At 38.2% G+C, this 25,129-nt stretch overlaps 3 protein-coding genes and 1 long non-coding RNA gene across 5 annotated transcripts in view; 3 read left to right on the top strand and 1 right to left on the bottom strand.

The window, feature by feature from the left end:
- Positions 1-25,129, top strand: part of LOC113098404 (peripherin-2-like) — a gene marked incomplete at its 3' end in the record, with an annotated part of 83,675 nt that overhangs the window by 54,595 nt on the left and 3,951 nt on the right. Inside the window, exons 2-3 of the mRNA XM_026263457.1 lie at positions 2,691-3,121; positions 22,913-23,147. Of these exons, the coding sequence (XP_026119242.1) occupies positions 2,691-3,121; positions 22,913-23,147 (666 nt within the window). The remainder of the gene's footprint in view (positions 1-2,690; positions 3,122-22,912; positions 23,148-25,129) is intronic.
- LOC113098403 (uncharacterized) lies at positions 12,232-16,411 on the top strand. 2 transcript variants are annotated; one of them, XM_026263455.1, is made up of 13 exons: positions 12,232-12,319; positions 12,522-12,654; positions 12,788-12,903; positions 12,997-13,301; positions 13,458-13,521; positions 13,709-13,757; positions 13,855-13,907; positions 14,068-14,154; positions 14,494-14,810; positions 14,888-15,069; positions 15,340-15,502; positions 15,634-15,848; positions 15,932-16,411. In XM_026263455.1, the coding sequence occupies exons 4-12, from the start codon at positions 13,145-13,147 to the stop codon at positions 15,729-15,731; spliced, it is 1,170 nt and encodes a 389-aa protein (XP_026119240.1). In that variant the 5' UTR covers positions 12,232-12,319; positions 12,522-12,654; positions 12,788-12,903; positions 12,997-13,144; the 3' UTR covers positions 15,732-15,848; positions 15,932-16,411. The 2 variants fall into 2 exon arrangements, with proteins under 2 accessions (XP_026119240.1, XP_026119241.1); XM_026263456.1 differs by lacking the exons at positions 12,232-12,319; positions 12,522-12,654 and having other exon boundaries at positions 12,699-12,903.
- On the bottom strand, positions 16,442-18,979 carry LOC113098401 (uncharacterized). Its single transcript, XM_026263454.1, has 5 exons — positions 18,892-18,979; positions 18,565-18,697; positions 17,712-18,426; positions 17,061-17,279; positions 16,442-16,949 (listed from the first exon to the last, which is right to left on the bottom strand). The coding sequence occupies exons 2-5, from the start codon at positions 18,689-18,691 to the stop codon at positions 16,739-16,741; spliced, it is 1,272 nt and encodes a 423-aa protein (XP_026119239.1). The 5' UTR covers positions 18,692-18,697; positions 18,892-18,979; the 3' UTR covers positions 16,442-16,738.
- Positions 19,051-19,410, top strand: LOC113098405 (uncharacterized). Its single transcript, XR_003289012.1, has 2 exons — positions 19,051-19,115; positions 19,231-19,410. It is a non-coding gene; the product is annotated as an uncharacterized LOC113098405 (long non-coding RNA).

Here is a 25,129-nt window from a genome sequence, read left to right as displayed (position 1 = left end):
TGGTTAGTTGATGATTTAAATAATTGTCTCTCTCACTCTTTGACTTGTCATAGAAGTCATAAAACCTAGTACCCTACATAAAAGACAACATTGATGTTTCTAAGATGTGAACTCGGTACTTCCTTTTTCCTGTTGCATTTCCTAAAATAGAACACAAACATGAAAGCCAAAGACACCAGACATCCTCCTCCTTTTCAAATGTGGTTGTAGACCAGTCATAGCCACACTGTTGGTGTCTAGGTATTAACATATACCGTATTGATCAAACAAACACTGATCCTGTCAAGGCGTCAAAACCCTCACTTTTGCACAGCCATTTTTTTTTCCCAGGAAGAACCCAAACACCTCCCCACTGCAAGTGGGTAACAGGCCAGGAAGGAACTTCACAGAAACCCCCCACAGCTCTGGTTACAGATACAACCATCTTAATATCCAGTAATAAACACAACACAAGTCAAATCTGAGACATGTTTGAACTTTTGATTTACACACACCTCTGCCATGTCAATCAAGGGTGACAGGACCCAGTGACATGGCAACCGCTTTGACTGACAGGCCATATAGTCATAAATCAATCCAAACTGAACATGTACACTTCTGACTACCTGTCAGTCTATGCTGACTGTACGTACATAAATCAGGCCATAAATCAGGGTCATAAATCATCAAGACTTGAGACTAAGGATGTGATAAGACTACTTATGTGGCACGGAGTCCTTGTATGATTATCACGTCCGTTTCGAGTCTTGTTCTTGCCTTGTGTCTTCGTCAGTTTATGTTGTCTGGATTGATTCTTTGGTTTTGACCCCTGCATGGACTGTTTACGCTTTGGATTACCCCTAATAAATGATATACCCGCATTTGGATCTCTCTCCATGTGTTCCTGTATCCCGGCCGTGACAGCTCCAGCATTATTTCCACAGATCAAGTTGATGACTCTCAAGCATATTGTTTGAGATGCACCATTCCATCTAGGAGCTGCTCGATCAGAGTGCCACGAGAGCCCCTCCTTAGAACAGTATTTAAATATCCATGTAATGGTAAGTTTGCACGTGAAGGCTTTGCACACTTTCTGAAATCCACACTGTGGTGAGTTCGCACGCTACTGCTCTGCGTTCTTTCTAAAATCCATTATGTTGAGGGCTTCACGCTGTTGCTTCATGCCCTTTCTTGAGTTGGTAAAACTCTCCGTTCATCTTGGGCACCACTCCATTTATGTATCCTTGGATACCTATTTATCTAAACAGGGTGTTGGTACAAGGGATTGGTTGAGACAGCTCCTTCAGCAAGCTTATGCGAGAGCAAGTGGTAGCCCCTGTGTGTCAGGCAAGACCTTGTATACCTACTGGGTTTCTTAGCTGTTATCCCATTAAAGGGTATTCTTCCTGATTCCAAGCCTTTAGCTCTACCCCGGGCCGAGGCCCTAACAAATAAAAACTGGGTTTATAGCTTAGGCCTTTGGCCGTAAGGGATAATGTCATGGACAGCCGTTTAAACGTCCCAGGGGCAACTCCCATGGAAATGGTAGATTTGGTACTTAAAGGGATAGTTCACTTGTAAATAAAATTTTGATATGTTTTAGCTTACCTCAAGTGCATCCAAAATCTAGGTGTCTTTGTTTCCGCAGTTTATACGTGGCAAACAAAACACAATGTGCAAAATGCTGTGGCTCAACATACATTATAACAACCAAAGCGTCTCAGCTGGAAAAATGCTGTGCCACCAGCTGGCTGTTTTCAGAAGAGCACCTGACATTTTTTCAACTGGCTAAAACATTTTGGTGGAACACACGTTATTGAATATTTAGTTTTTGTTTTTTGTTTTTTTTGCATTTATGCAATATACTGGAGACAAACCTGAGAAAGGAGTCCAGAATATTCCACTACGTTCCTGGACATGCAATTTGTGTAGCTGTAATTCATAGGTGGGGATTGTGCTAATTGTGAATGAGTGTGCATAAGTGAATGATTGGAATTCATTAACCTACATATGTTTAACTATCAAATCAGACATTTATAAAGCGTTTGTGAACCTGGAGGAGAGTTTTCGGGAAGGTTTGTTTTACGCTCAAATTACTCAGAAATATTCCTATATTTACGGATGTTTTATGAATGAGGCCCATTGTCGCGTAAATGGTCCTCTAAATACCGTTTTAAAACAAAAGCACCAATATAATGGGGCCCTAATTGACGAGTCCAAAAATGAGAATGACTCTGATTTAGCCTAATATATATCCAAAGGCAAGTTTATCAGTTAATTCCGTGTAAAACAGCCTTTCAGCCAGGCTTAACTAAAATAAATAAATAAACCTTTGTTTACTGGGTTAGTGTTGAATTAAAATAACTGAAATAATAAATAAGGAAAAGAATGAAATCGTTTCATGAAGTTTAATAGTTTAATGACTAATTAATGTGTTTACTACAGTCCCAATGGAAGATTAAATTCACCTTAATAAAAAAAAAAACAACAACAAAAAAACGCCACAGCTTGCTGTCAACCAAAAGCTCTCCCATATTCTCCAAATCTCTATGGGTTATTACATGTAATTCAGGGGTTATTTTGCTCTGTGTTACATATAATCTACTCTAATAAAAAGTAAAAAAAAAAAAAAAAAAAAAAAGTAAATGTTCACATTGAGTGTAATGCAATCTGAGCTCAGAATGGACTGACATCAACATCTTTTCCTTTAGGTACTGGACAACACAGACATCCACTGTGTGCCCAACACCTTGATGATTGTGGGTCTTGCTTCAATGGTCATCAATTACTTTGCCAGTCGAATCTGCCAAGATGCCCTAGATCCTGGGTGTTTCCCACGATGGAAGACCTTCCTGAAGCCCTATTTTGTATGCTCAGTATTCTTCACCACCCTTATGCTGATTTCAGTCATCTTGAGTTACGCCATGAAGGGCAGCCTGGAGACCTCCCTGAAAATCAGCTTGGAGAATGGCATCCGCTTCTACGAGGACACCGACACTCCAGGCTGCTGCTTCCAGAAGCAGACCATTGATCACCTTCAGATGGAGTTCCAATGCAGTGGTAATAACGACTACAAGGATTGGTTTGAGGTGCAGTGGATCAGCAACCGTAACCTGGATTTCAGATCAAAGGAAGTTAAGGAGTGAGTCAATTGGAATGGCAATTCAAAGTATTAAAAGGATACAGTAGTTCATCCAAATTTGAAAATAATTTTACTCCCATGTCGTTTCAAACCCGTAAAAGCTTTATTTGTCTTCAGAACACAATTTAAGATATTTTGGATGAAACCCAGGAGGCTTGTGACTGTCCCATTTACTGGCAAGTTAATTACACTGTCAAGGTCCAGAAAAGTATGAGTGACATCATCAGTATTGTCCTTCTGCCATCAGTGGTTCAGTTTACTTGGCAGTCAATGGGACAGTCACAAGCCTCCCGGTTTTAATCCAAAATATCTCAAATTGTGTTCCGAAGACGAACTAAGCTTTTACGGATTTGGAACGACATGGGGATAAGTGATTAATGACAAAATTTTCATTTTGTGTTGGAGTATCTCTTTAAGACACCCAAGGACACTTGATTAGAACTTAAAGGGTTAGATCACCGAGAAATGAAAATTATTTCATTAATAACTCACCCTCATGTCGTTCCAAACCCATAAGACCTCCGTTCATCTTTGGAACGCAGTTAAAGATATTTTAGATTTAGTCTGAGAGCTCTGAGTCCCTCCATTGAAACTGTGTGCATGGTATACTGTCCATGTCCAGAAAGGTAATAAAAACATCTTCAAAGTAGTCCATGTGACATCAGAGGGTCAGTTAGAATTTTTTGAAGCATCGAAAATACATTTTGCAACAAAAAATAGCAAAAACTCTGACTTTATTCAGCATTGTCTTCTCTCCGTGTCAGTTGTGAGCAGTGTTGGAAGTAATGGTGTTTAAGTATAACGGCGTTACTAACGGAGTTAATTACGGAATTAATTAATTTTCCCATCATTGCAACCAGGGATGTAGTGGAGGCTAAACGCACGTAAACGCCATTTACGCACCTCCCAAAATTCGGAAATAGCGTTTACCCACCTCCAAAGTGCGTTTATCCACATCTAAATTGAGTTTATCCACCTCTAAATAGCCTACAGTTCCTATGACATTTTAAATTAAGCTTATGTCGTTTTAGTTTCATGTTATTCATTATTAGTTTCATAGGTTGTTTGTTGTTAAACCTAGGATGAAGTCTTTCATATTGAGCTGCAACTTGTCAGTGTTGACCAATTGCTTGCGGTGCTGCCAGTAGTGGGAAGTTCGGATCATTTTACTGACTCGCATCTTTGAGTCTCGTTCAGCAAAATGAACTAATCTTTTCTCTTCCCGTCTCTATGGGACTGACAGGAAGAATAAAAGACTCGGACCTCACCTGTCGAATGAGAACCCATATGTTGTGTAATGCGCATGTGCGGTCAACACAAAATGAATGAATCACTCTCTGAGACAACTCGGTAGTCCTGAGTCATATTAAAGATTCGTTCAAAATGAATGACACGCAACAGACTGCATCAAAATTCAAAAATGGATATCAGGCAATTAATAATAATAATAATAATAATAATAATAACGTTCGTTATTTTGAATAGAAATCATCACTCTTACAGCAGCCATTGATCTCATCTCCAGTTTATTTGTGTTCGTATACATACAATATAGTCCAATGGTACGCACATTTGAAGAGATAATAATTTTATGACATGTTCGTAAAATGTTTCGTCATACAGAATAACATTTCTATTCATTTTACACTGATTTATGCGATCTGAAGAGCTCATACAGCTAACAGAGCTAGCGATTACTCTCCTCTTATAGAGCATCACAGTCCCGCCCACAGCCCGAGAGAGCTCTGGTGCCGGAAGTAAATTTCCCATTCTTTTCTCCCATTGACTTTTGGAAAAATCTGTATCTAAAGAGTTTTACAGCATGTGTGAGGATAACCAGCTACCGCTGAACTCATAAGCTTACAACATATCATTTCGAGTGAAAAAACGAAGAGAAAATCCCAAAAAAGTCAAAGGTACAAGACTGTGTACATATTTTAATTTTTGATTTAAGACTTAAATCTGATAACAGCCACGCAAACTTTTTACCCAGGTCACGCTCTTAGACCAACCGTCTGCGAGGGTGGGAGGAAAAAGAAAAGACTGTCTGGGAGTCGGATAGCAAGGCTGGTGTACCATGGCTCATGGGTGCAGATCTGGTGGTCCATGGCATTCTGCTCATCAGTTTCAGCGGCCCACGGGGCAGGTTGCTGACAAATGCCTCAACAATTTCCCACTTCTGGTCCATGCTCATTTTATTCATGAAGTTATTGTTCTTCCTTAATTTTAATAACATTGAATGTATTTTCTTAATATCCACAAAAAGTGAAAATTAAAAAGTTATGGTCAGCAAACCAGTAAGTGTACCACGCCGGTGCATGGTCTGCTCTGGACCACCATCATATTCAGTTTATTAACTTGCCATGAATTATTACATAAATTTCAGTAAATGCATGAAGAGGTATGCCTATGCTAAATATTGTTTTGACAGTGGCATTATAAAATGCTTGATATGACTCATACCGTATGAAGGCTACAGTAGCCTAGCTAAAGTTGACGATAATCCTAACTAACGTTACCAACCTCCCTGCAAAACTCACCACAACTTTGCAGGTCTTGTCCCTCATACTGGCCCTTACAAAACCCACAAGCTGACCCTCGGACACGCTACACTCAACTACATGCCCGATTTGAAGTGGTTTTCACCTCTTTTAACACTTGTTTTCCTCCTTGAAAAAAGCCATCATGGCAGCCAAGGAGATCATGATTGCACTGATAAGTCTACAGTGCAAAAACGTAACACAAGTTTTTTTTTTTTTTTTATTAATGATCTTCAGTCTTCGTGGACTTTCGCGGGTTTTAACCAGACAGTTACATGAGTTCCACCAATCAGATGCATCACTGTGGGATTGTGGGATTGTGGGCAATGAAGTACTTATCCAAGACATCGCAGATAAAAGGCATTTATATCAAAACAAGGTTAGTGCCCCATGAAACCTTTGCGTTTATATCAGCATATACTATCGCTTAGTACAGCCATAGCTGATTTTAAGTCTACCATGTATGGTTCTGTTTTTATGGCTTATTTCCTATATGTCAATGCAGAAATTGCATTGAATTTTTTACTTCCGGTACCAGCTGTGGGCGGGACTGTGATGCTCTATTGATTCGCATCAGCTATGACATCAGTGCAATATCATTAGTTTGTAAAGCTGTCAATCATCTAACGTGAACCACGTGACCAAAAGGATGTCGTTCTGCAATAAAGCTGTCTGTGTCATTGCAGTCTGTGTCATTGATAAAATATATGAAAGACAGAAGTAAAAAAATATTTGATTCCAGCTTTTTAAATGTGAATATGTTCTAGTGTCTTCTCTCCTCTGTGACAGTCAACTAAATATCTTTGAGTTGTGGACAAAACAAGACATTTGTGGACCATTCCTGGGCATTTGGGAAACACTGATCCACAATTTTCTGACATATTATAGACCAAACAACTAACCGATTAATTGAGAAAATATTCAACAGATTAATCAACTATGAAAATAATCCAAAATCCCTAATCATTACGTACAAGTGCATTGCATTGGAACCCCTGGATATAAGCCTCCCTCTCTATTCCTCTTTTTTAAAAAAATTGTTCTCTCTGTTTTGTCATTTAGTAAACTTTATAGATTTCAAACTTATTATTCCTTCTTGAGTCTCTTTAACAAGAACTTAGATTAATCTATGAATTGAATAGTGATTGTGTGACCTATATGAGGGAACAACCAGTGATACCCTTGGAAGTAATATCAAATTATAGCCTATAGTGATGTCATCAGGATACACATACACTGGTAGGTAGTGGCCCACCTTACCGTGACCTCTTTTTTTACCACTACACCTCTGGTTGCAACGCCGTTATCTTTACTGAGAATGTGAAGTGTTGCCTTAGTACAATTTGGTTGAATAAAGAGCGAGGTGTCATGCTTTGGCTAGTGGCTACACATCAGCTGCCTGACACCGTTGCAAATCCGATGATGATTGGCTGGGTGGGCGGTGCCCTGCTCACGCTGTCTCACTGCATGCTATGACAACCATAGATGATGTCTATGCTGACAACCACTAAACACAAGACACTTCAACGATAATGACGTTCTCGAACTGGAAGTACCGGAAATTAAAGGCAAGAATGTTTCTGTAACATGAACGCTATGCCCAGGAAAAAAGACTTTATCCACGTCTACCTCAAGCAACTCAAATCTTATGAACCACCTCATATCAACACATGGTAACATGTTACTGTACTGAATAATTCATGCTATGTTCAAACCAGCCATAACTTGCATGAAAAAATTTCGCTATTCGCGCGTAGTTGGAAGCTTGAACATTTTGAGTTCATACATTTCATTCGCACGTGAAATTAACTTAACAACAGACACGAATTTGCATCATGGGGGGGCTTCTGCCAGTTGAGTTGACACAGCATTTTCAACCACCATTTTTATTAAGATCATTTTCTAAATATTACTGTTATCGTGTCATGAAATGTAGTTTTAAAAGTATTTCATGCAAGAATGTAGTTGTTTTAGACTGAAATATGCGGTTTATTTAAAAATGTGTTTTGCTGATTTTCGGAGGTTGTCTATTCGCGTCTTTGCATTGACTTAACATTGAAATCACTCACGCCAGATGCTCTATTTGGTGTGTGTGTGAATGCACCATAAGAGTTGGATAGTGTTCTGTTTATTGTGCAGTAACTTTAGGCCTAATATACAGTTACAGAGATTTGCCCTAATGGCCAGTTTTTCCTTTGTTTCTTTTTACCCAAATTAGTTTGTCTTGATTTTGTACTTTTATTTTCAATATTTATTTTTTATATGTTTTTATTTCTATGCATATCATATGGCATGCTCCAATCTATTGAGTTCAGATAAATACAACATTTTCTGAAATACTTAGTGTTTTTATTCTTCAATCAGTTAATATAAACATCTTATATAGGACGTAATAGCGTTATAGAACATAAAAAAATAACTTCACAGTTACTTTGCTGAGTATCTAATTACTTTTACAATGTGGTAACTTAGTTACTGACTCAATTACATTTTGGGAGAAGTAATTTGTAACTGTAACTAATTACTTTTCTCAAGTAAGATGACCAACACTGGTTGTGAGTGAGTTCAAAACACAACAGTTCAATGATATACGGTTCGCGAACGAATCACTCGATGTAACCGGATCTTCTTGAACCAGTTCACCAAATTGAACTGAATTGTTTGAGACTGCTCTCGTCTCCAATAAGCATTAATCCACAAATGACTTAAGCTGTTAACTTTTTTAATGTGGCTAACACTCCCTCTGAGTTAAAACAAACCAATATATCCCAGAGTAATTCATGTACTCAAACAGTACACTGACTGAACTGCTGTGAAGAGAGAACTGAAGTTGAACACCGAGCCGAGCCAGATAATGAACAAACGATTGACTCGTTCTTATGGAATAAAATCACTGTCAAAAATAATCGTACGTAATTCAAAACATTTGTGTGTTCAAAACAATTTTAATATACTCGTTCGTAATTTAAAACTATTGTACGTAATTCTGTTTTTTGTCAGAGTTGGATTCCAAAATCTACGGCCACGACAGTTTACAGATACGCGATTTTGTGTGTTTTTTAGAGTACAACTCTAAAATGTACGACTGTGACAGTTTACAGACACGGCGCTTGTTTTCACAATAGCTCTGTTACTCACACGACATGCGAATTACGACCACGAAGTGCGGTGTGCGAAACGTCAAAAATACGTCATCAAGGTCACAGATATTACTATCCGAGGGAAGATGAATCGATTCTAGAGGTGTGCGATACCGCTAGATTTGGTATCGATCCGATACCAAGTAAATACAGGGCCAGTATCGCCGATACCGATACCAATACCGATACTTTTTAATAATTAAGGTGGATGCGTCTTCAACCTAAATCTAAATGAATTTTCATGACTTAATTTGTTTTTGTGATTTGCTTTTTGGGTTATTAATCAGTACTACAAAAGCTTTTGTTCAGAAACAACTTTTGGTTACTTATGATTTATTTAAATAAACAAAGTTACAAAATGATTACTTCACAATTATAAAAAATGTAATATAAGTAGCATGTTAATAAAAAAAAAATTCTCCTCTTTAGTGCACTTCTTTTCAGGACTTTTTTCTTAAAGTCACAAAGTTTTACTTCACAATGTAAAACAAATTCTCCTTATACAAAATTCCTGAAGCCGACATCTTCCACTATGGAAAGAGCCAATCATTTCTGATAGGCGCCTTGTAATATCCACTGCTCTTGGAGAATCAGCTTTTGAAAAATAATAAAAATAATTAAGTCTGGTGCACATCTAGGTGAAGTTTAAATATAGAAACTAGTATCCCTTTCACAGCTAACACAAAAAGGGTAGATCGGCCTGAAAATACAGCCATACAACGCTCCTCTTTCTCTCCGCCTCTGACTGACTGCTGTTAGAAATGCGCGGCTGAGCGGTGCACGCGCCTGACTGCTGGTGGTAGCGCTAGTGGTGAGTCACGTGACGGTACAACACAGGAGAGGGGCGGAGAGCAGTGTAGAGCACGAGCAGCACTCTTGAGAGCTTGCTCTGCTCTGTGACAGCAGCAGCATTTTGACAAACACGGCCAGGTCTCAAAACAAGAGAAACTGAAACTTAAGTATCGATATTTTCCCGTTGGTATCGATCAATACCGATACCAACGTTGGTATCGATATTATCGATATTAGTATCGATCTGCCCACCTCTAATCGATTCAACGAAGTGCGCAAGCGCCCCACCAAAGTTTTAAACCACTGGCGCCGAAATCGCCAAGTAGGGGTAACTGCAGCCTGGAGCAATGGGCATGGCAAAAGGTGAGCGTGTCAAAAGGTTTCTCATTGGTGGAAAGAAAGGTAGGGGGCATGGCAAAAGGTTTAGCGAAAACTGGCTGTTCTGCCTAAAGGCGATTCATACTTTTTATCGCTATTGGCCTATAGATTAATAGAAAGCGATAAATTAAACACATAATCCTATAAAACCAATTGAATTTCAACCAATGTAAAAACAGCGTTAATGATGTAAATAATATTATTTTAAATTACTTTCGAAAGTACCTTCAAAACGGCTTACTGACATAATCACCACCACACGTTTAGGTCTTAGTTTATCAATAATCAAAAACAGATTACAATTATTTTTGAGAATACAAACGTCTCTTAACACGGTTAGTCGCACTTGCTGTTCTTAAGTTAAAGTCATTTAAAGTCAGCTGTATTTGTTAACATTAGTGAACTAACAAGAACAAACAACGTACAGCTGTATTTTTATTAACTAACAAAGTTTAATAAAGACTGTATCAAATGTATTGCTCATATTTAATGTTAGTTAATACATCAGTCAACAAATGAAACTTTATTGTAAAGTGTTACACTAGAAAACTAGGTTTTGCCTGATAGAGAAAAATTAGTAAAAAAAAAACAAAACACGAATACATTTAAAAATTAGTCAGAAGAGTTTAGTAACCTTGTTTTAAGTGACATTTAACAATTAAGCAAACAGACACAGGTTTATCCAGAAAAACATTTATTTAGCTTTCAGTTTCAGTCACCAATTCAAGTAAAAAGATAGGTAGATAGATAAAAAAAAATATATATATATACATCCACAAGGCTGTTATGACGGCTTCATCAAGGCTGGTGCACTGGCACACATCTGTTCCATCTTCTGTCACCACACTGAGCCCTCCTATAATTGCCATTTTACAGTCAGTATCCATCAGGTGTATGGTAGGAAAGGTGTAGCCGGGCCCCCCTTTCATAACATAAATAAATAAAAAGAATAATAACAACAACAACAATAATAATAATAATAATCATAATAATATTAATAATAATTATAATAACAAGAAAAAAAGAAAACACTTTTCAGATTCATCATATTCTGTTCCATCCTCTTTGGCTCAGACAGTGTAGCTACATACACAGCAGAACTGCAGAAACAATCAGAAGCTAATGTATAAGGTTCACAATATACGGTGCATTTCATGTTCTTGTATACACTGATAAATCTTACATTGTTTTCTAAAACTATTGCTTTAAATTTTTAACAGATGGGCTAAAAAGGTACAGAATAATATTACCTGAAAAGATATTTTTCAGTTTTTTTTCTTTAATATACTCACTCCAGCAGGTGTCCTGAAGTATGGGTATTTTTTGGCCTAACCTGATTTTACCAAGTGAGACATGTTCCTGGGACAACATCGTTGTTGACCCTGGAACAACATTGTGATTAACCAATCAGATTTGAAGAACCAGTTTATAGATTTTGTGAAGTTTATGCTTAAAATCAGTGTTTGGTGCTTGTACATCAGTGTCATTCATCTATCATTTCCTCTGATTTTAGGGATTACTCATGGTTAAGGTTAGGTTTAGGTGTAGGGATATGGTTAAGAATATATTTTTGGAGTAAAATGTTGTTCCAGGGTCAACAAAATATGTTGACCTAGGAACACATCGGACTTGGTAAAATCAGGACGTGCTATTTTTTGAGTACATCCTCCACAGACATTCCTTCTGTGCTTTCTCAGCGTTTCCAGGAGAATGTTCCTGCCGTTGTGGTCTTTGACAGTCCATGTGTCTGGATGTGTTTCTGATACTCACTTTATAACACATTCACATGTGTCTCAACACACACTGAATCCTCCCCAAAACAAGCTTCCTTACGGTGGCCGAGAAGGGTCACAACATGTACAAACGCCACAACAACTACATTTTCAGAAAACACCTCCAAATTCAGAAAACACATGCAAACGCCGCCACAACAACTACATATTCAGAAAACACCTCCAAATTCAGAAAACACATACAAATGCCACAACAACTACATATTCAGAAAACACCTCCAAATTCAGAAAACACATGCAAACGCCGCCACAACAACTACATATTCAGAAAACACCTCCAAATTCAGAAAACACATACAAATGCCACAACAACTACATATTCAGAAAACACATACAAACGCCACAACAACTACATATTCAGAAAACAACTTCGTCGATTTCACATCACGTACGCTGCAAATATTCACAGCACGAGCAAATAGGGAAACGAACTGCAAACTGCGAAAACACAACGCAAATGTTTCCACGGGGGGCCATAATCAGTGACGGACCCGCATCCATCCGGTTGTCTTCGCGCTTCTGAATGTGCGCTTTTGTTGCTTATGGCTACAAGACGTAAGTGTTTCTCTTTTATTATGACAGACTTGTCGATGTGATCTGATACCGTGTTTTCAACATATTATCCCCATAACGTATTAGTCCACTGCCAACGCTGTTAGCTGGAAACTAGCTCGCTAGCTCGCTTCTGGTCACTAAATAGATGCATTACTGGCGTTTGTACATTGTTGTCCTGATATCTGAACTATTTATTTTTCAGATTGAAATGTTCTGTCCGTTTTGTGCTGTGCAACTGGGGGACGCTCCCAAGTTTTGCCCGTCGTGTGGTATGAACGTGGGGTTCCTTACGGAGCGTCCATCCACGTCATCAAGCGTAGGCCATGGGCCTACAGGTAACATCCCCTTGTTGTTCTCCTATTCCACTGGTGCTGCACTGAATTGTCGTCCCGTGGTTTTAGCTGTCAGAAAGGCGACAATTTATCAACCAATCTCAAATCATACCTATAATGAATCTGTGTGTGTTAGTGAATGAGACAAGTATCCAAGGAAGAGCAGCTCAATTCATGAGGTTCAGGGAAGTTAAAGAGGCTGAGAGGAGGACCTTTTCAAAGGCTAAAAAGAAACCAAACATTACGGTCAAGGTAAGCAAATATGGAGGTTTAAGGTCACAATGTGACTATTACACACAGTCTTAAACATGTTTTTTTCCTCCTTCTTTTTTCTTATTTATGTAGATATCGATTGGCATAATGACCAGAACAAAATATGGGTTAAAACCTATAAGGGGGAAAACCTTGCCATTAAATGTTGAACCCCTGTGGTCATCAAAACAAATTTTGCCAGCTGCTATAAAAAAAACAGCGAGATTTTAATCAAGACACAATGTACGATGGAGAATATGTCCTGGTCTATCCTGATGGCTCTCAGGTACAAAATATACCAGGCACAGACAGACCCTTTGTCCTTGAACATTATAAAGAGGCCATTGGAAAGGCTTACCAGAGGATCGTACTGTACATCTGCCCCCTTCAGGATTTGAGTAAGTATCGAAGTACATGTATGTAAAATAATAATAATAATTGCTAATGGTTGGTTATTGAGTGAGTTCTTAATTTAATTTGAGCTGGTTGAAAAATTGCTATATATTTTGCGTATACCTAGCCTGATAACGATGCATCATTTTCTCTTTTCCAAGGTCATGGAGATGACTCATCTTCAGAATCTGATGATGAAGCATTTGCTAGGCTTCCACTGAAAATGTAAGTTTCTCGCGCCATTTTGAGACCTGTGCTAGCGATTTTTGAATATCCAGATATTTCACAGCATTCTTTTTTTATTATTATTGCTAAAAGGAATAGATCGAGCATGTTGTGCTCTTTAAATCATATTAACAATTACTTATGTTATGATTTAAATAAAATTATTCAAATTATTTGTTTTTTTTAGTTTACCAAAACAATGTCCACCAACAATGTCCAGGCCATCTGATGGGCAAGTATGTATTATTCTGTAATGTTATTAAGTTTATGTTAATGATGTGGTGATGTAATTATTGTTCATTTGTTTGGTGTTATCTCTACTTTCATCAACAGGCCAATGGAGCAGGAGCAGAACCAAAAAACAACACATCATGTGACTCCTACAAGTAAGTCACAATGGATTAAAATTGTTCTCTTCATTGCAGTAATACTTTTGGCTCTATCGACTGCTGAATGTAATGGATTACAGTACCAAGTAAAACACCTTTTTTACTGTAATTTCACAACCGTCTTGTTTTAGTATTTCATTGTTCCTTTAATCCACAGCACATATACCAAGATCTATGCCCCAGTTGTCATTGACAGCAGTTGCTCTGATGTTGAGGACGTAGAGAACTTTCAGGAGGAAGACAGGTACTTTGATAGAAATAATGCTGTCAACCTTTTTTCTTCTTTCTCTCTAATGACATATTAAATAGTTCAAGCTACATTGGGCATTTATTTACCTTGTTTCTGTTGTCATACAATTATTAAAGTAAATATTTACATTGTATTTATTTTTTTACTTACCCCTTAACAGAAAAAAAAATCTGGCAGAAATTATAGAAAGCTTGCAATGTGTGCTTCATGCTTATGCCCATCACATTTAATCACACTCTCATGGTGTTCTCACTGTAATGGGTCAATAAAAGATTTATATTTTAATTATCCGCATAAAAGGCAGTGTTAATGTTTTTCTTTCTTGTGTTGCAGAGACACTGATATTGGACTGACGGCTGCAGACATTCTGTCAAATCTGTCATTCAACATTAACACAATGAGCTGTAGCAGGTTTAATATAAACCGTGCTAATGTCTGGGATGGTGCTCTGAGGGGATTCAAACGTTCCTCATTTGATCCCACCTGTAGCCTTTTGGTCAAATTCACAGATGACATCGGGCAAACAGAGGAGGCTGTGGACACAGGAGGGCCTACGCGGGAATTTCTTACACTCTTGATGGACGCCATTAAAACCAGTAGATTTTTTGAAGGCAAAGATGATGGCAAATACCTGTCATTTGATAGCAAAGGTAATTTGCTTTTTGTCACTTTTTTTGACAGTATTATAAATCAATTTGAACTAACCGTGGAACATTGCCATTGTTAGCTGCAGAAGGTGATGAGTATTTCCAGGTTGGAAGAATGGTTGCGGTCTCCATTGTACATGGTGGTCCAGGGCCTCGATGCTTTTCCCCAAGCTTCTACCAGTACCTGGTTGGTAAAGTGAAGACCATTGAGGCCCCAATTGAGGATATACCTGATACTGAAGTCAGGAATGTTCTCCTTGAGGTAATTATGTGTTTCTAAGCATATTCAAGAAAAAAAAAATTTATTTTATTTTGATGAACAATCAACAATATGGACACCCCAGTAGCTTGAAAAGCCAGTGTGATACTGGAATAAAGCCAGTGACTTCCATGCTTTGTCACTAATATGTACAGTTTAAATTCCAAACAATACAGACTCCTGTCAAAGAGAAATTTAAAATATTCTATAGTCTCATCCTTTGTGACATGTATAATGTAATTTTGTCTATTCAATGTTTTTATTTTACTCTAGATTAAGAATGCTAGAACATTGGAGGAACTCGTAGAACTCGCAGATAAGCACTCCAGCATGCTTCAGACAGCAGGATGCTATCGACACTGGGGGATAAGGAAAAAGTTGTGGATGGTTACATCCAGTGGTACTTCACCTACCGCAACCATGTTTCCTTCCAGAGGTAGGTCACATTGACTACTTTGTAAGTATTCAAACGAGAATTTGAATGAAACTTAAATGAGTGTCTATCAAATAGTTAAGTCAAAAGTGAGTCCTACTGGCAATAGCACTAATAACCCAACCCTGTTATAGGTTCAAGGATGGCCTGGCTACCCTCAACTTTTTCAACGCTCTGGAACAGCATCCCTCCATTTTCCTGCCCTACATGTGTTACAGAGCGGAAGACCTGACAGCCGAGATTGTAGAGTCACTGTTCCGTCCACAATTGAGCCCAACTGGTAGCTCAAATCGGCATGAGGAGGAGAGAGTGCTTGGCTACTGGCTGGACTACTTAATTGCTGTAAAAGGTATAATTTTCTTTACGTTGTTTAAAGTGATGTCCTCAAATGGATGATAAATCTTAATGTTTCATTACTCCCAACCCCCACAGAGGACGGGTCAGGGATGTCTCTGCAGGACATTCTAATGTTTGCAACAGGCCTGAAAGAAATCCCAGCAGCAAAATTAATACCACAGCCTCAACTCACATTCCAGAAACACGCAAGGTTTCCTGAGGCTAATGTCTGCGCTAACACAATAAAACTCCCAATCTTACCCTCATATGAAATCTTTGAGGAAGCCATGAATTATGGAATCAAGAACGCCCCTGGATTTGGGCTTCATTGAGGTGTCAATCAGAAATTAACATTCGTGGCAAATTTGCATTACTGTTGTTACTGTTTGCATTGCACTTTACTGTTTGCACTTTTACATTGTTTACAGAAATCCAATTATTTTTTTATAAGAAAAGTTGCACGTTTCTCTATTTGGAAACTTTTTGTGGCAGATTTGCATTGCTCTTACTGTTCGCACTTTACTGTTTGTCAGTACTGTCACAGTTTAAAGAAATAAAATCATTTATATAAGAAAATGTAAGTTTGTCTATTCTGAAACATTTTGCAAGGGCCGTCAGAATGAAGTTTATTTGTTGTTGCATAAATTGGTCATGAAATGTTACTGATCTAACATGAAGGTCACCTTTAGCTTCAGCATACCGTATTAATCAACACTGGGTTAACCCCAAAAACATACATTGTGATGGTTTAAAAAGTAAGGGAAAGTCATTGCAATCGATTAATATCTTTGCTTTTAATTTAACCATGTGTCAAACATTAAAGGTGTCCATATCAGTATACCACACTGGAGGCAATGCTGTCTGAAAGAAAATAAACTGGCTATACGTCTGTCTCTCTCACTCTCAAAGACCAGCCATTTCCTTTAGTCTAATGTAGTTGTCAACAGCAGCTGGCCAGTTGATGGGTGGAGCGAGCTGGCTCTGTCTCTCCAAGTTGGCAAAATATGCTTGGAGATTAGCATCTCCACACAAACTGTTTGTGGGTGGCAGAAGGTCTTTGAACTCCTGTAACACTTGGGGATCCACTGGGAATCCACAATCCCTTCCACCAAACCTAAGCCCGCACAAAAAACACAACAGTGAACTCATTATGAATAATATTTAAATCTCAAATTGAAAACAACCAAACATTTATTGAATGACAATACAGGTGCTACAAACAAACCTGTGAGGCAGGTGGTACATGGTCTCCGGTTTCCCAGATGGACAGAGAGACTGACGGACAGGCCTGATTGTATGATTATTCCAAAGCTCTCGGTGCTCATCAAGCTCTTTCTGAAAGATGCCCAGGAACACATACCGTACAAGGCACTTGTGTTCATGGGTGCCATTGAAGTAGTGTCTCTCTCTCAGGTCACTGAATAAATCCATCCAGAACTGTGTCCTAATAATGGAGTTAAAGTATACACAGTGATTTCAGTTTTGTATAAATGTTTCTAACACAAATACTTTAAAAATTATGTGACCGTCTTGGAAAACAACATTCTGCACTGCATTCACCAGCAGAATGTTGGACTAGCAACACTTGTTTCTCGTTATAACAAATTTGAAACAACCACGCACACTAATCCTTTTACTTGTTATAACTATTGCAAAATCAACAGTACACAGCCTAATCCATGAATGACGCTCATAAAAATAAACCTACATTTTCAAAGTCATCATTGTATGGTGCCAACCCAGCATAATAGAATTATGAAATTCTAACATTATGAAAAGATTACAGAAATATCAAACAGTATTGAAAAATATGTATGTGTGTGTATATGTGTGTAAGTCTTCTATTTCACACCCTCTATAACATCTAAAAACATACCTCTGTTTCCTGAAAAAGGACCACCAGCTTTCAATCCTTTGATTGGCAGTTGAAGTGCCATACATGTGGCTGACAGAACCTGCAAATTCATCGGTGTGGTCCTCTCTTAAAGAACAGTGGATGGCAGCCATGTCTCCATTTTCTGTCCCACAGTCTGTCCGAAGACGAGCCGGAAGGCCATAGCTCGAAACACACTGCAGGTAATGTTGAGCGATTACTGCAGGGTCGTTGTTGGTGCTACCACTACTTAGCCACATAACCCGCCTTGAATACCCATCGATGCAGCCACTGATGGCAATCCCAAAGGGCTTGAGCTTGTCATAGCCATCCACGTGCCACACCTGATTGGGTCCTGCGGCGCAATAGGATCGCCTAACAAATCTGCGCCTATGACGGAGAGATACTCCTGTTGGATTTAATAATCTGAGGGCTTGCATGACATTGTCTCGTTTTACTGTCAGTGAATGCTTCTGTCGCAGGGTCTGCCACATAGCCCTGTAGCCCAACAGCTGTCCTGAGCCATTCAATTCAGTAGTGATGGCAGCATTCACAGTCTCCAGTGGAGTGTAATTTGCTCTCCGACTTAGGTTTAACCGTTTCAGCCTTCTTTTTAGAGTTTTCAGGCTCATAACAATCCCATGCTTTGACTCCAAAAAATCTCTAATAATCTCGTTGGAGTGGTCCTTTCTGAAGTAGGCACGTATTAGGTCATCCTCTGAGGGTTCATGGTTATGGACACACACACACACACACACACACACACACACATAGAGAGAGAGAGAGATAGATTCATTATAATAACTAATATGCTCTGATGGGGGTTGATAATAGGAGAACAACAAGGGGATGTTACCTGTAGGCCCATGGCCTACGCTTGATGACGTGGATGGACGCTCCGTAAGGAACCCCACGTTCATACCACACGACGGGCAAAACTTGGGAGCGTCCCCCAGTTGCACAGCACAAAACGGACAGAACATTTCAATCTGAAAAATAAATAGTTCAGATATCAGGACAACAATGTACAAACGCCAGTAATGCATCTATTTAGTGACCAGAAGCGAGCTAGTTTCCAGCTAACAGCGTTGGCAGTGGACTAATACGTTATGGGGATAATATGTTGAAAACACGGTATCAGATCACATCGACAAGTCTGTCATAATAAAAGAGAAACACTTACGTCTTGTAGCCATAAGCAACAAAAGCGCACATTCAGAAGCGCGAAGACAACCGGATGGATGCGGGTCCGTCACTGATTATGGCCCCCCGTGGAAACATTTCCGTTGTGTTTTCGCAGTTTGCAGTTCGTTTCCCTATTTGCTCGTGCTGTGAATATTTGCAGCGTACGTGATGTGAAATCGACGAAGTTGTTTTCTGAATATGTAGTTGTTGTGGCGTTTGTATGTGTTTTCTGAATATGTAGTTGTTGTGGCATTTGTATGTGTTTTCTGAATTTGGAGGTGTTTTCTGAATATGTAGTTGTTGTGGCGGCGTTTGCATGTGTTTTCTGAATTTGGAGGTGTTTTCTGAATATGTAGTTGTTGTGGCATTTGTATGTGTTTTCTGAATTTGGAGGTGTTTTCTGAATATGTAGTTGTTGTGGCGGCGTTTGCATGTGTTTTCTGAATTTGGAGGTGTTTTCTGAAAATGTAGTTGTTGTGGCGTTTGTACATGTTGTGACCCTTCTCGGCCACCGTACTTCCTTCATCAGAACAACAGAAACAGATCATGCTTAGACCGTGACAGATATGAAAAACATCTAAATACTTACTGAACAAGGTGCTTTAGATATAAAAAATAATAACAAAAACATTGAACTTCATAAACATTAAGATGATGGTCAGGCAGTGAAGAAGTGGAGTACATACAAAAAGGATTTAAATATCTGTAGTACAGTATCTTCCCTGCACTAAGTGAAAATGTACAATTTATTAAAAGTGCAAAAATAAATTATGCATATGGCAGTGTGCTTACATATTCTACAACCTGCAAGTGGAGCACGTTCTGCGTTACATTTCAGGTTTAGGAATGTGTCAGATGTGCTTAAAAAACAAACTTGACTTATTGTCATTTTCCATCAAATAAAGATTACAACATCTTGTTACTACAATATTGTGTGTGATTATGTTGATAGAGATAAATCAATGGTTTTAAATCAATTTAACTTACACAGTCATTTCTTTCTGTATTTATGTGCTATTTGCATAAATACCACAACAGATCTAAACATTGGGTATAGCCAGGTGAAAATGTCTTGTTCAATCTTGTTGATAACAGTAAAATACTTAATATTAAGGTCTGGATAGAACCAATTTAGGCTACCCATAAGCATTAATACAAAGAGGCAGGAAGAAGTACTTTAGAAACCAGCCTTTATTGATTACTAATGGGGTTTGGGGTTGGGTCTGTGGGACTGTTTCTGGGGATTAACTTTTTATTTTGCCTACCTTTTGTCTTCTGCATTCTCCTTACTATTGTCTCATGTTCTTGCCTCAGACTCGTCCCCCAGAAACAGCCCCCTAATCTCTTAAAAATTAATAAAGGAACCAGCCTAAGTAGGAACCAAAGTACTTCTTCCTGCCTCTCTGTATTAATGCTCATGGGTAGCCTAAATGGGTTCCACTCAGATCTTAATATTAAGTATTTTACTGTTATTTGTCAACAAAATTGAACAAGACATTTTCACCTGGCTAGACACAATGTTTGGATCTGGTGTGGTATTTATAGAAATGAGCACATATTTAATAGGAGTTGGGCGCCGAGTTGCACATCTGGGATGTGGCGGCCATGTTGCCAGCTTTGCGAATGTAAACATACAGCAAGTTGAACGAAAAGAGCAGAGTTGGGAGAAAGAAAAAAAGATGTCAAAATCGCGAAAAGGTTGTGGGATTTATAGGGATACGCTAAATAGGGATGCCAGGGACCGGTATGTGGACAAAATCGGCACTATTAACGGTTTGGATCCATATGAAATTCCCAACAAATAGTGGAGTACCGACGGAGACTTGTTGCCGCACTTATGCATTACAGATATCTTCGGCTACCTTGTTTGTTTTGTGAGCGCCTACACTTCAGAATAGTTCCGAAGCTACAAGTCATTGAAGTCTCATGTACAGTTCACAGTATACAGTTATCTGGTAATCTGCGCTCTACCTAGCTGCTAGTTTAGTAACCGTTAGTGCTAACAAACATTCACACATGGACTTTTAACAATGTGTTTCAAAAAACATGTTAACTCCTGACTAATTACTCAAGCGTTGCCTTGTCAGTCAATGTTGTATATATTTCTTGCTGAGTGACATGTTGGTGAGGTGTTAACATGTTTTTCACTTTAAAATAATGGTCCAGATCACTAGTAGTTCATGCGGACTGACAAGGTAACGCTTGAGTAATTAGTCAGGTGTTAACATGTTTTTCACTTTAAAATAATGGTCCAGATCACTAGTAGTTCCTGCGGACTGACAAGGTAACGCTTGAGAAATTAGTCAGGAGTTAAAATGTTTTTCACTTTAAAATAATGGTCCAGATCACTAGTAGTTCCTGCGGACTGACAAGGTAACACTCGAGTAATGAGTCATGGATTTCACAAATAATTTACAATAAAATTATCTGACACATACTGTACAGCCATATATTTCTGTAAGGAACTATTGACATTCTTCCAGACATTGTAATCTGGAAGATGTTGTTTTGTGCTTAACACTATAAATGCAGTCAATGTTTTCATGAAGGATGCAAATATGTTTTGACAAGAGAACATCATTATTTATTGTCACATCCTAAAGAGAAGCCCTCCCCAGCATAATATCACTAAATCAGAGTTGGAGACATTGAACTTAATGGAGCTCATAAAATATATCATATGGATAGGCTATATATATATATATATAACTACTACTTATATGTTTTGAATTATGTATGATTATTTTTTAAAGTGATTTTATTCCATAGTTCTCGAATCAAGAACCGGTTGCATCAGTTTTCGGATCACCAGTAGTAATGGGAAGTTTGGATCTTTTCCACGAACCGATTCTTCCGGACATTTCGATTCAATAAACCAGTTGAAGAAAACGGTTCACTGGTCCTCTTGCGCTCGACGTAATGACGTCATTGGCAATGATTGCCCTTCATTCAAGCCTTCGGTTTACCCGCGCTCATAACATTAACACAGAATCAGTTCAGAATCAAGCACCAAAAGAACCAGTTCAGTTCAGACGCAAACAGTTTAGTTCAGACGCTCTGTGTGTCAGTCTGCTTCATGCTGAATCACACATGCGCAGTATCATCAGCTCCTCGGTTCTTGAATCAGACGCGTCCGACAGAAACGGTTCTTCGCTCGAGAACGAGTCAATCTTTTGTTCATTATCTGGCTCGGCTCGGTGTTCATCTTCAGTTCTCTCTTCACAGCAGTTCAGTCAGTTTACTGTTTGAGTACATGAATTACTCTGGGATATTGGTTTGTTTTAACTCAGAGGGAGTGTCAGCCACATTAAAAAAGTTAACAGCTTAAGTCATTTGTGTATTAATGCTTATTGGAGACAAGGACCATCTCAAATGATTCAGTTCGATTTGGTGAACTGGTTCAAGAAGATCCAGTTACATCAAGTGATTCGTTCGCAAACTGGATATTATTGAACTGTTGTGCTTTGAACTCGCTCACAACAGACACGGAGAAGACAATGCTGAATAAAGTCATAGTTTTTGCTATTTTGGTTTAATACTTCATACATCCATTTTAAATAACTTTCAGACAAATATAATTAAATATGGCAAGTATAAGTTAGTTATGCGAAAGGCTCTAGCATAATTTATTAGACATTCTAATGCAGTGGCATTCATGATTTTTAAGAGTGTCTTTAAAGAGTGTCCAAAACCATTCATATGCAGTATAGTCACAAAATCTGAAACCATCCACACATACGACCAAAAGTGTTTACAAAAATGCATTTAAGAGTCATGTTAATATATGGTGTGAAAATTATCTTGGCTGATGACTTATCGTATCGCAAAAGAAAAATTCTAATACCAAATTAAAATATGGTATATGTAAATACAACAGTCTTTTGGGTAAGTACAATGAAATTAAAAGCATGAAGTAAGAAAGTTTTAAGTATACTATTGTTAACTTTATGAGCAACAATCTCATAACAGTTTGCAATGATTCAAGGTTCTTTTTTTCCATTTCCTTCTCAATCTTCCAGCCGCATTAAGAGCAATGTGGATGGCCGTTACTTGGTTGATGGTGTGCCCTTTAGTTGCTGTAACCCTAGTTCTCCCAGACCCTGTATCCAGTACAAAATCACCAACAACAACTACGACCACCAGACCGAAGAACTCAACATCTTCATTCATGGTTGCAGAGAAGCCCTGGTAAACTATTACATGGGGCTGATGAACACCTTTGGAGCTGTAGTTCTGTCTGTCTTCCTGCTTCAGGTACACTGTTAAAGGTTTGCGTGTAATTGACCTAATCAGGGTATAATCTGTATTTATTTTGGCATAAATGAAAATGAGACTCCAAGGGATAGACATACATATCTTCAATCACCTTTCAAGACAGTATAACCCACTGGGGAGACACTGAACAGACCACCTGTTTGTTTTCATTCAATTCAAATATACTACCCCGACTAAGATCAGTTAGTTTGTTGACAATTTAATTTGCCAATTCAGTTCCCTTGAATTCATTGTACCATGTATCATATGCAACAAAAGCTCAATTTGGTAACACTTTACAATAAGGTTCAATTTGTGAACATGAGTTAACTACATTATATAACATGAACTAACATTGAAAATAGTGTCACACTTTATTTTAAGGTCCAATTCTCACTATAAACAAACCATTATCTACAACTTTTGCCTCAATAAACTCCTAATTTTCTGCTTATTAATAGTTAGTAAGTTAGTTGTTAAGTTTAGGTATTGGGTAGGACTAGGGATGTAGAATATGATCATTTAGAATAAATACTTATAAACAGCTAATATGTTAAAAACAGTCATGCTAATAAGCAAGTAGTTAATAGTGAGAGTTGGTCCCTATACTAAAATGTTACCAAAAATAGTTCTAAGCATTTATTAATCTTACTTTCTTAATATCAACATTTACTAACACATTATTAAAATCAAAATTTGTAGTTGTTATTATTATTTAATGGATCTGATCTAACATGAACTAACAGAACAGTTGTATTTTTGATTAACTAACATTAATCTCATGTTAATACTGCATCCTTCATATATCCAAAAAGTCTTAAGTTTTATCACATTTGTAAAAGAAAAATACAGCTTTCTGATTCTTTCTGGAAAAAGCAGAGCTCCTGGAGGCGTGCCGTAGTTGGAGAGCTATAATACTGTTGTTTCGTGTTGTTTCCATTAACATATATTCACTTATGTGCTGATTTCTGAAAAAATACAGAAATCTGATGCAATTGTACTTACATGAATGGGGTCTTTTATCACAGGGACGGCTATATGTTTTAATAGCAAAAGGGTTGGGCCTTGTTTATAAAACATTTGTCACTCATGACCAGAACACACAAAGGCACTTGATACACTCCGTTGCTGTCATGGAAAAACAAACTGCATCCACTGTTCATGTAACGCTGGGTTCTTGGGGAAGCTGAACATGGTAAACTTTCCCTCACATTCAAAAATGCACTTATTTGGAGGCATTCTCTAACAAATCCTACGCAACACTGCCGTGTGCGTGGGTGCTCTTTTCCGACAGAAATGCTCATATAAAGAGTTTCCGCTCTTGTTTACGTTATTAGATCCACGATCGAAAAAAAAAAAAAAAACAGCCGAAACTTGTACCAACCCAGAAGTACGATTTTCGGCACAGAAATTCTCAGCCATTCTTCTCAGATTTAGCATAATTTATTGCATACCATTGGTTACGGTCACTGAAATGCATTTTTGCCAACCAGGTAGAAAAAACAGTTACAGTCATGCTCACAAATATTGGCACCCTTGGCAAATATGATCAAATAAGGCTGTGAAAAATTCACAAAAATGTATCCTTTCATTGGATAATAAGAATTTAAAAATGGGGGGAAATATCATTATGAAATAAATGTTTTTCTCTAATACACATTGGCCACAATTAAGGACACCCTTTTATTGAATTATTTTTTAAACCTCCATTTGCCAGTTTAACAGCTCAAAACTGTCTCCTATAATGCCTGATGAGGTTAGAGAACACCTGACAAGAGATCAGAGACCATTCCTTCATCCAGAATCACTCCAGATCCTTCAGATTCCCAGCTTCTCCTCTTCAGTTCACTCCTCTCATTTTCTGTAGGGTTCAGGTCAGAGGACTGGAATGGCTATAGCAGAAGCTTGGTTTTGAGCTCAGTGACCCATTTCGGTGTTGTTTTTTAGGTTTGTGTTTGGATTATTGTACGGATGAATGATCC

Source organism: Carassius auratus, unplaced genomic scaffold (genome assembly GCF_003368295.1).
Source record: "Carassius auratus strain Wakin unplaced genomic scaffold, ASM336829v1 scaf_tig00216553, whole genome shotgun sequence".
NCBI classification, from domain to species: Eukaryota; Metazoa; Chordata; class Actinopteri; order Cypriniformes; family Cyprinidae; genus Carassius; species Carassius auratus.
The sequence above is the reverse complement of the archived record's forward strand: the minus strand, read 5'-3'. Positions and strand labels throughout refer to the sequence as shown.